At 36.5% G+C, this 16,990-nt stretch overlaps 1 protein-coding gene across 6 annotated transcripts in view; it reads right to left on the bottom strand.

The window, feature by feature from the left end:
- Positions 1–16,990, bottom strand: part of arfgef1 (ADP-ribosylation factor guanine nucleotide-exchange factor 1 (brefeldin A-inhibited)) — a 67,923-nt gene that overhangs the window by 40,078 nt on the left and 10,855 nt on the right. For all 6 annotated transcript variants that reach the window (XM_051881954.1, XM_051881955.1, XM_051881953.1 and 3 more), the window contains exons 2-4: positions 7,050–7,080; positions 1,682–1,838; positions 1,450–1,596 (exon numbers count right to left, since the gene is read on the bottom strand). In XM_051881954.1, coding sequence (XP_051737914.1) covers positions 1,450–1,596; positions 1,682–1,838; positions 7,050–7,080 — 335 coding nt within the window. The remainder of the gene's footprint in view (positions 1–1,449; positions 1,597–1,681; positions 1,839–7,049; positions 7,081–16,990) is intronic.

The raw sequence follows: 16,990 nt of genomic DNA, 5'->3' as shown, positions 1-16,990 counted from the left end.
AAATATGCGTTTGCGCTGCCGTTGAGCCAGAGAGAGCAGTCGTCATGTTTAGGAATGAAACGGCTTCACAGACAGTCTTTTCAGTCCCACAGTATTGTTATTTGTGTGTTACAAATATTCATTTTATCACAGAAGAACTGGGATAAAAGTTTACATTTCAGATATAAACACTGATGTCTACGGAAGCGATCAAAAAACGAGTAAATCACCTTTAGAAAGTAACACGGTGCTTCAAATAACGATTATATTGATTACATTGTTACGCCACCAGTTGGCGATAAGTGACTGTTAAAAAATTTATTTTTCATTGAATCATTCATTTATAAGATTCGTTCAAAAAACACTGATTCATCCAGTAATGAAACAAGTGAAGTATTTATGAATGAGTCATTGAATCACTGAATCATTCATTTATTCAAATTTAAAATAGACTGCAGCAATTAACATTTTGTCAGAACATTATTTTGTATAGTTATCTGTTCAGAATCATGGGAGAATCATGATCTCTGTTTGAAAAAAAAAAAAAAAAAAATCATGATTTATCCAGAATCATGCAGCTCTACTACATACTCAAAATACAAAAGTCATGCTTATTTTCTCTAAATACAAGTATTTTTTATCTGTTCACTTTCATGTCTAGATCCTTAGTATTTCAATCAATTTCTGCTGGAATCATTTCCGTTTTACTGTCTAATTTTAATGTTCATCTTAGGATGAGATGTAAAATGTGAAAGTGTTCTAGTGCACTGGTTGCAGTATTTTTATTTTTATCATACTACTCATGGTTAATTTTATAATAAAATATTTGTATTTAATTTTTATTTATTTTAATATTTTTATTTGGACACTAGGAAGACAAGATAATAGGGGTTCAAAAAATACTAAAATTAAATAATTCAAAACAATTACATGTTATTGTAATACTGCATAAAAAAAAAAAAACAATTGGTGCATTTAAATAAATAAATAAATAAATAAAGCAGAATTTCCAAATGGCATTTTTCATAATAGGCTTCATTTCCTTATGACAACTAATGTCTGAAAGACATATTTCTGCCATTTTTGCCAAAAAAATGTTTTAACAATTTTAAATTTTGCCTTTGTCATAATTTAGAATTTAAAAATAATTATAGTAATTAAAATAATAATAATAATTATTATAATAATAATTATTATTATAATAATAATAATAATAATAATAATAATTATTATTATTATTATTATTATATAATAAAAATATATTCTTTTTAATAATTATTTTATGGAAGATACTTCTGATATACCTTCTAGATGTATTTTAATATTGCAATATTGATGTTCCTGTATGAAAATCGCCCAAATACCCTACAGCTAACATTGTTTCCCTGAATTTAAAAACCAAAACATGGAATTATTTGCTCCACGTTTATGAGCAATCAAAAAAAAATAATAATAATAATAATATTTGACCTTTATAATTTGCAATTGGACGCCTTCATCAGTCTGTGGTCCTTGGAAACAGCCACATATAGTCTCTATGATCCTGTCGATGAGCTTTTTTCCTGGGGTTGTGTTGTCTGGAGCGCTCCCCGTCAGGTGACCATATGCTATGAGTTTCTGAAAAATCATGAACACAGCGCATGAGATGAAACATGCTCATCATAAGAAGCATCCTGTCATGAGTTTGTTGTAAGGCTCTGACCTGTAAACAGTCTAGAGAGGTAATGACGATGCGTGGACATTTGGACTGACAGGCCAACTCAAACGGCAGGAAGTATTTATCTGCTTCAATGAAGTTGGTCTTGGATTTGATTGGCGGCAGAGTACTGGAACTTGACTTGTTGTCCCCAGCCGGTGAGCTACAAAACAAAAACAAAGGCGTCAATCAGTTTAAATGAATAGGGGCTGACAATCATTTTAAACAAATTAGAATAAATAACTGAATATATTGCAATTAACTGCACATCAATGTTACCTGCTCCCAAGTTAAGATAATTTAAGATATTACACTGTATTATGGCAGATGAGTAATGCACTAATTTATTGTTTTTGAAAGAAGTCTCTTATGCTCACCAATGCTGCATTTATTTGATCAAAAATACAGTAAAAACAATTTTTTTAATAAAAATCTTTTGTAACAATGTCTTTACTGTCACTTTTGATCAATTTAATGCATCCTTGATGAATAAAATTATTCATTTCTCTCTCTTTTTTAAATCTTACCATAAATGTTTGAATGGTATCATTGTTTCCACAAAAATGTTAAGCAGCAAAAACTGTTTTCAACATTGATAATAATAAGAAATGTTTCTTGAGCAGCAAATCAGCATATTAGAATGATTTCTGGAGGATCGTGTGATACCGAAGACTGGAGTAATGATGCTGAAAATTCAGCTTTGTCATCACAGGAATAAATAACATTTTTAAATTTATTAACATAGAAAACAATCATTTTAAATTGTAATAATATTTCACAATATAACTGTTTTCACTGTATTTTTGATTAAATAAATGTAAAGAGACTTCTTTCAAAAACATTAACAAATTGAAATGTTTCCAAACTATTGACAGGTGCTGTATGTGTATATAGACTGCAAACTCTTGCTTTATATCCAGCCACTGTATCAACTTGAGATGAGCATTGGAGCTGGAGAGGCTGGGCCTGCTGTGTTTTAGCTAGAACGGAGCTTTTACGATTTCCTTCAGCAAGACGAGTTGATGAGAGCAGTGGGACACAGGGAGGAGGATGGGGGGAGATAAAAAGAATGGAGTTGAGTAGAGAGACCAAGAGTGATGGAGAGTAAAATGGAGCACTAAAGGGACATGATGGAAAAGAGAAAGTAACAGAGAGCAAAGGACTGAAAGGGAAACATGCATTTGCATGCTATCGGTATAGCATACAAGATAAGAGTGCCTCAAATCAGAGTATTTAGATTGGTTGATTATGATTCCATCATGTAATTTATTACAACAAAACTCTGTTTTGAGAGTTATTTATATGCAAGTTGCCATATAAAAAAAATCAGTCAGTAAATACACTGATTTAAGTCTCACAAACTTAAAGTATAAATCAGAGAAAAGTTTGCAGGATCGGACATAACTGAAGTCAGTTGTGAACTAACGAATTTGAATGATTCACCAAGTGAGTCTGATTAAAACCAGTAACTCACAAACAAATTCAGGGCTCTTTTACAAATGTTTTTGACTCATTAAAAAGATGGCTATTTTTATATATGACTTTTTTCCCTAACTTAAAGGGTTAGTTCACCCAAAAATTAAATTTCTGTCATTAAGTACTCACCCTCATGTCATCCCAAACCCGTAAGACCTTCGTTTGTCTTCAGAACACAAATTAATTTTCGTTGCAGAGTTGTTTATGTCTGAACGTGGGCTCAGTATTGGCCGGCCAATACTGAGCCGCCGTTCGGACATAAACACTAAAGCTCTGCAAAGAAAATAGCGTAGCAGTATGACAGGTGACAGACAAATTTGTTGAATAAAGTCATTATTTTAGTTTTGTTTTTTGCGCACAAAAAGTATTCTCGCTACTTCATAATATTAAGGTTGAACCACTGTAGTCGCGTCGACCGTTTTAACGATGACCTTTCTGGAACTCAAAAGGTGCAATGTCGTTGCTGCCTATGTGTGGATCAGATACCTTCGGATTTCATAAAAAAATATCTTAATTTGTGTTCTGAAGACAAATGAAGGTCTTATGGATTTTGGACGACATGAGGGTGAGTACTTAATGACAGAAATTTCATTTTTGGGTGAACTAACCCTTTAAGAATGTTTTGGTTTCGTTTCCACTGTGTTTCCTGTGCTTATTTTGCCTTAGCTCCTAGTCATCATTAGTTTCCTTGGTTGTTAATTAATTTACGCACCTGTTCTGTTTTTTGTTGATTACTCTCTGTCTGTATTTAAGCCCTCAGTTCATTGTTTTATGTCATCAATATTTTATAAGGTTTTATTTCTACATTATTTTCTCCTCCGATCTCCAGCGTGTTATTATTAAATAAAGTGCTTTTGTGTGATTCCTCGTCTTCATGTGATTTACTACAACCCAGCTGTGCCAAAAACTTGTCTTAAATCCAGTTAAGTAAGATGTTTAATTAATTTATTGGGTTGTTTGAAATATAAACTAACACTTCCCTTTATGGAATATCAGGTAGTTCCCAAAAAAACTTGTTCAGTTCTTAACTGAAGTTCGTAACTTGAACAGTTCTTAACATAACCCTTTTTTCTTAGTGTGAAGAACATTTGAATAACCTAAAGAACCTTTTCCACTACAAAGAACCTTTTGTGCTATTCAAAGTTTCTAATGAATGTTAAAGGATCTTCATGGAACCATCAATGCGAATAAAGAACCTTTATTTTTAAGAGTGTACTACATCCCAAATTACTACCTTACTACCTAACTCACAAATTACTAAGTACACACTTTCCCATTAGCCATGCTGTGTTGCTGTGGCGGTGAGGTCGCAGTTAGCTGGCTCGTCTCAGGCTGAGTCAGCGGGAGGCTGCATAATACAGTATAATAAACCTCTTCCCATTGGCCCGACTCTCTTCCCCTCCTCTCCTCTACTCTCTTCACTTCTCCTTCATTCAATCTCATTAATCTGTCTGTGGAGGGATTAGCCAGCTCATATTTATAATTGACATAAATTGAGCTGTAGCCAGGCTACAAGGGAAAAGACTAGAGTTCCACCGGGTCCAGAGATTACCTCACACATCTCTCATATAGCCTGAACTCTCCCTGTTTCTCTCTCTGCCCTCACCAAAACAAACTCTTCTGAGGATTCTTATTTCCATAGAGTTAAACCAAGTCGGTAATCAGGAAGAGCACAAATAGCCTGTAAGCATAGCGCAACGATGAGACATCTGGGGAAGAGAGAATCATCTGGTGCTATTTTAAAAGATTACAAGTTAAGATCATATGAGAGCATTTGTGGCATGCTGATTTCCACACAAAATATTTTTGAATGTGCTTCAATTTGTAAAAAACGTAATGCGTTTAACAAAGGAAGACTATGAGGTAAGAAAAAAGGCTGAATTTTCCAGCTCGTACTTTTTATTGTTTAATGATGCATGGTGATGAGTTATTGTATATAGCTTCACATATTTGTTAATATGTTTAAGTCTAACAAGTGTGTATTTTAATGTTTATTCCTTGACTTTTTGAAAATTCCAGGGGCCTAGAGAAAATTATTTTCTGTAGTAACTGACATTATGCCACAGATGCAGTCAATACAGCTTAACCTGCATTAAATCCATAACATTCCTGATAAATATCACAAAAAGCACTTTTTTCTAAATCTTAAATGTCCCAAAAAATAAAACCTACTGAATGACATTATATTGTACGAATCGAAAAATGTGTGCTAACATGGTAATCTACTGCACAACAGCGAAAAAATAAATGTCTCTTGAGCACCAAAATCAGCATATGAGAATGATTGATGATGAGAAGGATCATGTGACACTGAAGACTAGGGTTGGGTATCGTTTGAATTTTAGCGATTCCGAATCTTCTTATCGATTCTGATTCTTATTGATTCCCAGCTTTGATTCCAGTTAAGGTAAAAAAAAAAAAAAAAAAAAAAAAAAAAAGTATATAAAATTTATTCTGTCTTTTGGCAAAATGTTTTGTTGCAGGCTTGCAGCTGATTTCCATGAACAAAAATCAACATTTTCCTATGGTTTTAACAAAAATACCACAGCAAATACAAAACTGGACTAACAAATATAAATTTCAAACTTTACTAAAAACAGTAAACAGTAATAAAACAAGAACAAATATCAAATTAGCAATGCAAATAAATACAACCGAACAAAGTTCAGGTACAGAAATTGTATTCAAATGTAAAATAGCACTGGATAGTTTTGTTTTTATGAATAAAATATAGATTAAGATCAGTGAGGGATTTTTTTTTTTTCTTCCTTTTGTTCTTTGATTAACATTAATGACAGACGGCAGCAGGTTTATTAGGCTGCTGTCACTTTAGGAACTAATGCAGGATCCAATATACTGTTACACGTTTTTTTTTCTTAACTGTTTCCGTTCACTTAAGACAAAACCGAATGCGTTTACGAGGATATTTTGACATAATTTTGTGTACATTTGTGCATTCAAGTGCAAGAAGATGCGTACGAGAACTCAATTCAGTGCTCGCTTTGGATGTGCATGCAAAGAAAAATCACATTAAAAGCGGAATCGAAATTTTAATTTACAAGTATCCGATTCCTGACCTTAAGTATCCGATTCCAGAATTCCCAACCCTACCGAAGTAATGGCTGATGAACAGTTATTATGAATTGTAATAATATTTCAAAATATAATTTTTTTACTGTATTTTTGATAAAAATAAATGCAGCCTTGGTAAGCATAAATTACTTCTTTAAAAAACATTAATAATATTAAAAATACATTTTTAATGACTTGATGAATTAGAATTGATACATTAAGTTTATGTTTCTATGACAAAGTGTAGTTAAAGATTCATATTCACAGAGTTTTGCTGTGATAAATGGTGTTTCAATAAAAAAAGGTACTAAAAATAGAACCACTGCTTGGAATAAGTGCTCCTTGATTCAAAACAACAAAGGGGAGAAATACCAAAAGACAAGGACATAGAAGTGAAAGCAAGACAGATGGGATGAAACAGATGAGCTGTGAATGAATGGATGTAGAGGGTGAATGCATGCTGTCCCTAGGATCCATCTGAGATCAAGGGCTGAGGGAGGTGAGGTACAACCTCAGAACGGGCTGCCCTGGCCCTGCAGAGAGCCCTGAGCACAGTACGTCTCATTCCTATGTCCTAGTCACACAGCAAGGTCTCCAAGCACATTAACAACACAGGATGCAAGGGGGTGTTTTTCACTGGCACACACACTCACAAATCACAATGAGGGCAGGGCAGCAGCCAAAACACAAAGGGGCCACGTGTGGTTACTCTCTGGAAAATGTCAGCGCTGCATTACAAGCATTGAACCTGACAACAATGAAGGGAGATTTGAAATACACATTCAATTTCTCAACAGCTGGGGTGTGGCATAAGATATCGACTTACCTTAATTTCTCAGATTCCGCCTTGATTTCCTCTGCAAAAGAAAAAAGAAAAGAGTCAAAGGAGTGTGGTAAACAATAAAGAAAAATAAATAAATAAATAAATACACTAGCACCCCATAGGGACTAATGGGGTTGAATTGAAAGCAGCTATAAATACAGACTTAATCAGACGGTTGACTTGTTTACTGTCTACTGCCAGGGAAACACAAGAGTCTGAAGTTCAAGAGAAGCTTAAGATACAATATAGCATTATGCAAATCTGTGTGGTCTTAAAAATAATAATTAAATAAAAATATTAAGATAAAGAAAACAATATTTTATAGGATTTTATAAAAAAATATTTTTCATATTGGGAGATATTTGCATGCATCAGGCAGCAGCTTCCAAAATGGGGGGAACTGAAATCACGTTTGAATGTGCGCTCGCGTTTTACTTTCGCTTTCTATTTTGCAAACGCACATACTCTGTGAAAAGGGAGCGACGGTGCTGAGCACAAATTCTACCAGACAAGACATTTATCAGAGGCTTAGGCTCTGTTGTGCAACGAATCCTCCGCCATGGTCTTGTCAGTCATCTCTCATCACGTGATCAGTGAACTCTGAATTAAATGTTTTTTATTGTTATAAAAAGCAAAAATGACGTGTAATGTAAATGTAGCAGTGGCATATTCTATCCTAATTTCGCCCTCGCACTCCGTCATGTCAATAGGCTATTACGAGACTGCTTTTCACCTCCACGAGAAATCTCGTCACATTTTAATCTCGCGGTATGAGAGCTCGTCACACCCCTACTATCCATCTATCTATCCATCCATCCATCCATGGGTTCAACACAGTTGCATATTCATGTTTTTTATTTTTAGGCATGTCCTGCAAATGTAAATGCACATTCTAGAGTAAACAAACAGATGTTTAACTGTAAGCCTCTGGCTTTCCACACTATTATTAGCAGTTGAAAGCATAATTAAATCAGACAAAATATTTAAAAAATATTAAATCATCCAAAACACAAGGGCTCGATCAATGACACCAAACACACAGACAGCTCCTTCATTTACATCGCTACCAGAACATCCTTCTGTCAAGAGCCAATTCCACTGCTAACACTAAAGAATTTAATTACGGGTGTACCCTTTAACACCTCTTCTTCTGAAATCAGTCATTAACTGCATCAGAAATGCATTCAGAGTGTTGCAAAAATGTACTAACGAGAGGCCCAGAGTCGGAGGTACTTGCTGCAAACTTCTAAAAGGTTCAACATTACATAAATTACACTTTAAATCAGTTTTAACACCTGGATTCATTAGCATACAAGCACTTTGCGCCAACACAAGTCAGTCGTGCCGTTACTCACAGGTCAGAATATCTGACTACTTCAATCTGTGCTGGTGTCTAGAAAGTAGTTTGGACTGAATATGTTTATTCTGAACAAGTGCCTCTGGTCTCAGCGAGCAGCTGCAGTCATGAATGACTAAGTGCTCGGCACGGGAACAATGTAATACTGTAGAAAGAGCACTCTCCTTCCTCCTTTTGGCAGTAAACAATGACGAGTATAGCAGCATAATGACATCTACACGCTCTGCTGACAGACAGCCTCCAACGCACTAAACTGCCTACGAACATGGACAGAATATCGAGCGCTGGTGTCTGCTTACACTCAGATCATTCTCCATCACTCTGCATGCATTTCCAAAAATATTAGGGATATAGCTGGGACCATACTGCAATATTAGCTATAATTAGCATTTCATTTTAATTAGCAGTAGTGGTCTAATTACACTTTTAAATCAGAGCACTAACACCAGTATCTTTTCCCAATTTACACACTAGTTTCTGTGCCAGGTTCAAAATCAAGATGGGTCACATTGGACTACTGGTTGAAGTTTGTCCGAGTAGCCAAATACTGGCATCTGCTAGTTTAAAAATTTATTTTTTTATTTTGATATTTTTAGCAGGGCTGTACACAGGGTTTTATAATTACCGAGGTCCTAAAATTGATCTTGCTAGGGGTTTTCAGAGGTATGCTCTCCTGAGAATATTTTCATTTCCTTATGTGCATTTTAAGATGTTTGAAAAAATGGGTAACAATAGCTTTAAAACTATGTCAGTGGGCAGTAGCATAAATTATATGTCAATACCTGTTGTTCCTCTCTCATCTCAATCACCTTCTCCTTTTCCTTTTCCCTCAGGCCTTGTTTACACCTGGTATTAAGATGCGTTTCGGTCGATTGGATCACAAGTGGACGACACTAAATACAGGTGTAAATGGGGTCTAAAACATTTTGAGCTTGTCCACTTTCGACCACTTCCAGTGGTGTAACGCATTTGATCGGATTGCTTTCGTAGTGTAGACGCTCATGTGGTCAAATGCGTTTGAACAGGCACAAAAGAGTCTCCGCCTACTGACTTAATGCATAAACATTATGGGAAGCACGCTAGCCAGATGGGATTTAAACTTTGTCGGCTAAAGACCCAAATTTGGATTGAAGACAAAAAAATGTATCAAGCACAATGTTCTCTCACCATTCCTGATATCTAACATGCACTCACCCCATTCAGAGTGGTCTTGTGTCTATCAGAGCAAAGAAAAAAAAGAAAGCTGCTGCTCTCCATGTGTTTTTCCGTCATCTGCTATCACGTTCATATGGAAATTGCAAAAGCTCATTTCGCTACATCTTATCTCGCGTTTAATGAACATATAGCCTGCCTACTTTCATTTGATTGGTCATCTCAAACATTTTACATTAGACCACTGAGGGAGCTCAGATGAGAAGGTCGGTTATCCTGCCGCTGGGCAATATTCGTGCAGCACCAAAGTAGAGTTAATATTAGGCAATTATTTCACAACTTTTATTATATACACTTCAGAAAAAATACAGAGGTCCAGACCTCAGTGGTGGGCATGTCCCTGATTTTTAGACTATTTTTTAACTAAATCCATAAAATGATCTCATGAACCGCTAAAATGTTCTATATATGAAGTGCCTGACAGAACCCTTTAAGGTTCTATATAGAACCTTTTCTTCTAAGAGCTTGATTTACTGTGTAGCTAGGTCTATGACTGGTTTGATTAAACTAAAGTAGCTGTAGTCATTGGGTTCACCGCAGTGCATAATGTAGATCGGTTTAATCCGTTTTAGTGGTAGACCGTCCCTGGTAAAACATGGAAACCATAGCAACATGATAATTTCCCAGAGAGCCACAACATGTATTGTATTACCTGAAATTTCAATTCTGAAAACACCCTTGGTCTAAATTTATCCTCTCAATCTATTGCATTAGATCAGTTCAATGCACTTATTTTTCTAATCTTCAGAGAAAGCAGTGAACTGACCTTGAGAAAGACTTTGGACTTGAGCAAACAAATCAAGGAAAACAAATCACAGCCTCCACATTACAGCTGAATTGTAAAGGAAAACCTCCCATTTAGAGGTTCCACCGAAATTTGAGGCTTTTTGGCTTTGTAGCAAAAGTATGACCTGCATTATGTACATCATTTTAATTAAGTGATAAAATAATACATTTGTTTTATTAATCACATTTCAGAAATGTATTGGTATTGTGACACTGAATATACAGGAATGCATTCATCCATTATGCATTAATTAAACTGTATTAATCTTTTTTTTTTTATAAATTTGCTGGTCTTGTGTGTCATTGAATAAACAGGAATTTAGTCAACCATAATCCATATTTCTATAGTTTGATACTGCAAATGCCATTAATGTCTACTATTAATTTCAGTAAAAGCAGTAACATTGTGAAATATTTTTACAATTTAAAATAACTGGTTTCTATTTAAATATATATTTTAAAATGCAATTTATTGATGACAAAGCTGAATTTATCAGCCATTACTCGACACTAGTCTTTAGTGTCACATGATCCTTTAGAAATAATTCTAATATGCTGTTTTTGTGCTCAAGAAACATTTATTATCATTATCAATATTAAAAAAAAAGTTGGGCTGCTTATCATCTTATCGTGGAAAACGTGATACATTTTTTGATGCATTTCTTTTCAGGATACGTTGATGAATATATAGTAGAATAGCATATACATTTTTTAAAAAATAAATAAATCTTTTATAACATTATAAATGTCTTTACTATCACTTATGATTAATTTAATCCACCCGAGCAGAATAAACATATTAATTTCTTTCCAAAAAAAAAAATATATATATATATATATCTTACTGACCCCAAACCTTTAAATGGTAAAGCATATATATTGTTTACACTACTTGACTTTCAAAAACACTGCAGAGCCCTTTTTAATTTGAAAACGCCGGGGTTACGTTTCAATGTAAACGGACCAAAACGGAGACTTTTGAAAACCATGGCGTGGCTGCCCACGTTCGCTCTGCGTATCCTTGATGACCGTGTAAACAATAACATGGAGACTGAACTGCAATCTTTGATGGCTTTGTCGTCATTTTTAGCAGCCATTGTGCTGTTAAACTCTGAATTTTTTTTAGTACTGCAGCTACCTACATGTGCAAGAGGGCAGGGTTGCCAGGTTTTCACAACAAAACCTGCCCAATTGCTACTCAAAACTCGCCCATATCTAGCCCAATCACGTTTCAGCGCCAATACATCGCGTTCTGGGGGTAAAATCCTCTTTTTGGCAGGGTTCCCCTGGTTAAATTCGCATTCCAGGGGCTAAATATGATGTTATTTGGGGTCGCTTCAACCCGCGGACATGATAAAAACCCGCGGCAACAGTGTTACAGTTCACATTGGCACTTTTAACAACGAACCTAAAGATACCGAACCTAAAGGCATAGGGATACGATCACAACATGATTGGTCATCTTTTATGGCGTATATTTCGTGACGGAACTTACCGAACAATGCTTTGTGCTGGGCTACATATGCATAGCCTACATCTGATGGTATTTTGACCAGCTGAGAACTCATGAAGAGCTTATAAAATGTGTAAAGGAGTCAAAACAGCGACAGGAATCCCTCTGTCACACACAAACGAAGACCTGCTGCGAGGAGACGCAGTTCTTGATGCCTGTACTGAACTGTAATAGGCAACATCACGACTATGACGAGAAAAACAGGTAAGCTTGAGCATTCTGTTCTTCTTAGGGTCGCATCTTGTGACATTATGTCCTGTTTTTGGTTCCTTTGGTCCGTAATGCGTTCATATTTCATTCAAACTGCAACAGAGTTCGTTTGGAAGCGGACCAAGAACCATCTTTTCAGCGGTCTTGGTCCACTTGTTTGGTACACACCAGGGTTCAGATGGCAGCGTTCACACTTATTCAAATGAAACACATTAACAGAGCAATCGCACCAGGGTTTGTTTTAATAAAACCAAACCTGCCAAGTGTGAACACCCCCTTAATCATTGAGCTACGAACATCCTAAACATCTTAAAAATCTGATGAGTAGCACAAAACACAGTCTTACTGTACTCCATAGTGGTGCATTCTAACAGTTGGCACCATTATGCTCTTGAAACGTTGCCAGCGCCCACTCTTTCTGAGCCGACAGTTGGGACAACATATTATGACACTGCATAATTAAATTTCTTTCAGTTACAATCAGCTTCAAAGAACTGATGAAATCTGACTGTGCCACCCAGCACTCACAATTTCCAAAAAAAAAAGTGTGTTAAATAAATAAACCTTCTGTTAACTCCACAGAGTTCATACAATTCTGGGTCTGTCTAAAAAGCATTAGCAAGGCTTGTTTCAAATTAAATTATCTACATAATGCATCTGTGTGTGGTGAACGAGGAGCACAGAGCTGTATCTGTCCACCCTAAATCTGCACTGACCCACATTAGGAGGCGCTTCCGTGTGTCCCCCTGTCGACTTTAGCAGGGCCTCTAGACCTTCTGCGAATCCCTGGACTGGAACACACGGCATTCCACATAGCCATGGGAAAATAAATAGACTAAAGCAGGCCTACTGTATTCAGCTGCCAAAGAATGAGAATGAGAGTGTGTAACAAACAATAAGATTACGCTGAATGTCATATATCTTCAAAATTAACTAGTCACCTAAATAACTAGTCAACTAACCAGTCTAACATATGCAATGGTCGAAAAATAGTGTGAGATGTGACAAAATGGCTAAAGACATCTTTCTGGATGTGTGTGGCTGTAATGGTGACCAAATTTACCTTATTCTCATGATCATATTCAGGTGTAAACATCTGTGAGAGAATGTTACAGAAATAGTTGTGCTTTATGATAAAATAAACAGTCATAATCAGTATGAATTATGGATTAGCTTGGGATGCGCTGATGGCAGCTCAGAGATAATTGAGCTCTAAGGACAAGCGCCGACAGTTCAGCATGATGAAATAATGTAAAAAAGAACTGTCAAACTATGATGCTTTTATCACCTACACTGCATAGAGCTATGATTCACTCCAGTCCAAACAATGATACTAGCATAATTAATGTAAACCAAACCTGCAACCAAATAATTGATGTAGGATGGCTCTAGGATGACTGCATTCGTCAACTCAGGGTGATCTTACCAAGTGACTGAGTCGCTGATGGTACGATTACAAAGGGGAAAAACATTAGTAATGACAACTACTTTATCCAAATAAATGAAAAATAAAACACTGAAAACTAAAAACAATCATTTTAAATGCTACAAGTGAATTTAGGCATCACAACATTATAATGCACGGTATGAAAAACACATATTCATTTTGAGATTTGATAAAGATTACATTTAACAGTGTTATTAAAGGGGACCTATAATGACCCTTTTACAAGATGTAATATAAGTCTCTGGTGTTCCCAGAATGTGTCTGTGAAGTTTCAGCTCAAAATACCTCACAAATCATTTATTATAGCTTGTCAAATTTGCCCCTATTTGGGTGTGAGTAAAAACACTGCATTTTTTGTGTGTCCCTTTAAATGCAAATGAGCTGCTGCTCCCGGCCGCTTTCCAGAAGAGGGCGGAGCTTTAACAGCTCGCGTTTCAGTTGCTCAACAACAAAGCTGGAGAATCTCACGCACCCAAAATGACGATTGTCAGTAACGATGTTCAGCCTTACATTGTTCAAACTGGAGTCAGACACTGATGGAGAGACTCAGGAAGAAGTTACAACTTTTAGAACGTAACTGGACATTTTTGAACGGTTAGTGGATAAATTTATGTAGTTGTTGTGGAGTTGATTCAACTCATCGACTAGCATGTGCCGTCATGTTAATCTTTTGTGCAAATCCAGCGTTGAATTGACCCTCGTTTGTGAAGCAGTCCGGTGTAAAATGACTGCATGGCAACAACACTCTACTGCAACAACTCTTCCTCTTCTCTAAAGCAGCCCAACATGGCCTCACCCCCTTTGTTGCGTGTTCGCGGGGGCAGGGTTTATGTAAATTTTGGGGTTTGTGATGTCACCAACCCCGGAAGAAGCTTGTTGTACACATTAATTACACACTATTCATTTGTTATTTTATTTCAGCTTTATTTAAATTACAGCAAGCTACTTTTTGTTTTAGTTTACAACAACAACCCTAGTAGCAATATATCATCAAGTATTTTATTGATGGTACAATAGAGAGAAGACAGAAAATGATTTGGACCAGAAAACGATCAGCCTCAAACTCGCAACTCAAAAGCTCAACTTGTTGGGGCACGTGTGTCAACCGGTAGGCCATTAAACGAAGTCTTTGCTTAAACAGACAACAGAAACTGAGGGACAGACTACTTGGTCAGGAATGGTCCTACTTGGTCACTTCATAAACGCCAAACAAATTGTCAAAGACGTCAAAGATGTCCGTGTTCTACTTGAGAATATATCAGCTCCGGAGGTGTCAGTCACAACTGTAATGAAACAGAAACACCTTTACTTTCACTCATGGTGCAAATGGTGGGCTGAAAGCACGCCATGACATGTCACTTCGTACAGCTACACCACGGGAAGCTTCACTCGGCAGGATGGCAGAAAGCCCTGACTGTTGACAGTCTCTCTCCTTCACACTGGCAATAATTGCAGAGGAGCTCTTGTAATTGCATATTTCTATTTTTCTCTCAATCTCGATTGCAAAAGTCAAATATGTATATACTTGCTTATTGGTATCCTGCTTTGGTGTTTTAAACAACAGCATGGTAGGAATGAGATGACTGCTCTGAGACACCCTCACCTGGGCAAACAACTCTCTGAGCTAATTCAGTCTCCAGCTGCATGGAGAGGTTTGTTCCATCAATTAAGCAAAAAGCATAGAGGATGGTGTTGTGTTTTGCGGTACACACATGCAGAAGCTCCATCGCTGGGGAAAGATAAACAGTATGGTCCTTCGGGAGTTCTGCAGTACACCACGTGATCAACACCAAGGCAACACACGCACACTAATGCAACAACTGCAGTCTACAAGACAAACCAATCAGAAGCCGTTTGCATTGCCTGAGGGTGTGTGAATGGAGACCAAATAGACGCTGTAAGATGGGGTCTCATTGAAGCGTTCTTCTCCTCCTTCATTCTTTCTAGTGTGGAATTATTCAGCAACTCTCGAGCCAAGACACAGATACATCCAAGCAGAGCTTCTTTCACAAGATGTCTGGATTGAAGTCCCTCTGGCTCTTGGAAAACTTTGCCCACTTTATTCCCAGATCTAGGGCTGAAAGACAGAGGCTTGACGGGACTGATTCTTACCTAGTTTTTGTGCCTGATTAGAAGGGTTGACGTTGTGATTTAAGCACAGATTTAGTAATAAATCGTTTTTAAAAAGGTGAAATTTACCAAAACCAAGCTTCCCAAACAACCCCAATCCCATTCTCAACGGCGACTGCTGTTACCTGAGAGCAGTGGTGCGTTTTTTCCTTCACTCCTACAGATGAATTACCATTTCAAAGCACACACATTCCAGCAGTGACGGCACACCTGACAACCAGAGAAACTATTTAAATGAACTCTTGCCTTACAAACCTAGTATTTTTGTTGCATCCACCTGGTTAGGATTGGGCAGCTTCTGTGCATGAAAAATGAATAAACGTAGGTTTAGGAATCAGAAGGCACTAGTTCTTATGGGTAGGTATGCATTTACAACACCTGAATGTGGTGTAGAACTAACAGTATGGCAAATTGCAGGGCTTTTTTGTTTGTTTGCTAAGCAAGTGGCCTTGTAAAATTTTAAGCTTTTAATTTAAAACTTTAACTCCTGGTTTCTCAGACAAGACTTAAGCCTAGTCTTGACTAAAATGCATGTTTGAGCTGTTTTAACTGAAAGCAACTCATCTTAAAATACGTCAGTGCCATTGTTTGTCTCAAGATGCACACCAGTAATGTTTTTTCTAAGGCATGTTTATAAAAGCTACTTAAATGTCCTAATTGAACTAAGGCCTAATCATGGCTTAATCTAAGCTCTGTCTGTGAAACCAGGGCTAAAGATTTTTAATTAATGACAATTTTAGCATGTACACCTCTGTACCTTACTTATCCCTAAAACGAACGTGCATATTTGTATCTTAAAGTCACGTCAGATCTTTTCTTCTGTATTGTAATGTACATTCGAGTGTTACAGATTATCTGAAAAAAAATTAAATATTATAAGGTTACAAAAAAACTTGATTGAAACATATTCCATATACATTAGGGGTGGGACAATACAAAGAATCTGGAGTGATTCTGATATTTTCCGATGTATCTGATTCTCTCTCGAATCGATTCTGAGGTTAGTTTTTAACAGCAGATGGAACTACTATACATGCTTTAGAAACACTTGTACACTGCCTGCTTCCAGTTCCTTTACACACCCCACTTAAACCTAAAATAGTCATTCATAAAGTTCGAAAAGGTTGAAGTGAATTACAAATATCATGTCATAAAAGCATTCTGAGCCGATATTTAAATATTTATATTTAACCACTTACATGACTCAGCCGAACGCACGAGCGCTGTCCAGCAGTCTTCTTCGTGAGCATCTGAGAGTGTGCGGTTAAAAACTAGCCTAGATGTATTGT

This window comes from Ctenopharyngodon idella, chromosome 23, assembly GCF_019924925.1.
Source record: "Ctenopharyngodon idella isolate HZGC_01 chromosome 23, HZGC01, whole genome shotgun sequence".
NCBI lineage: Eukaryota > Metazoa > Chordata > Actinopteri > Cypriniformes > Xenocyprididae > Ctenopharyngodon > Ctenopharyngodon idella.
The sequence above is the reverse complement of the archived record's forward strand: the minus strand, read 5'-3'. Positions and strand labels throughout refer to the sequence as shown.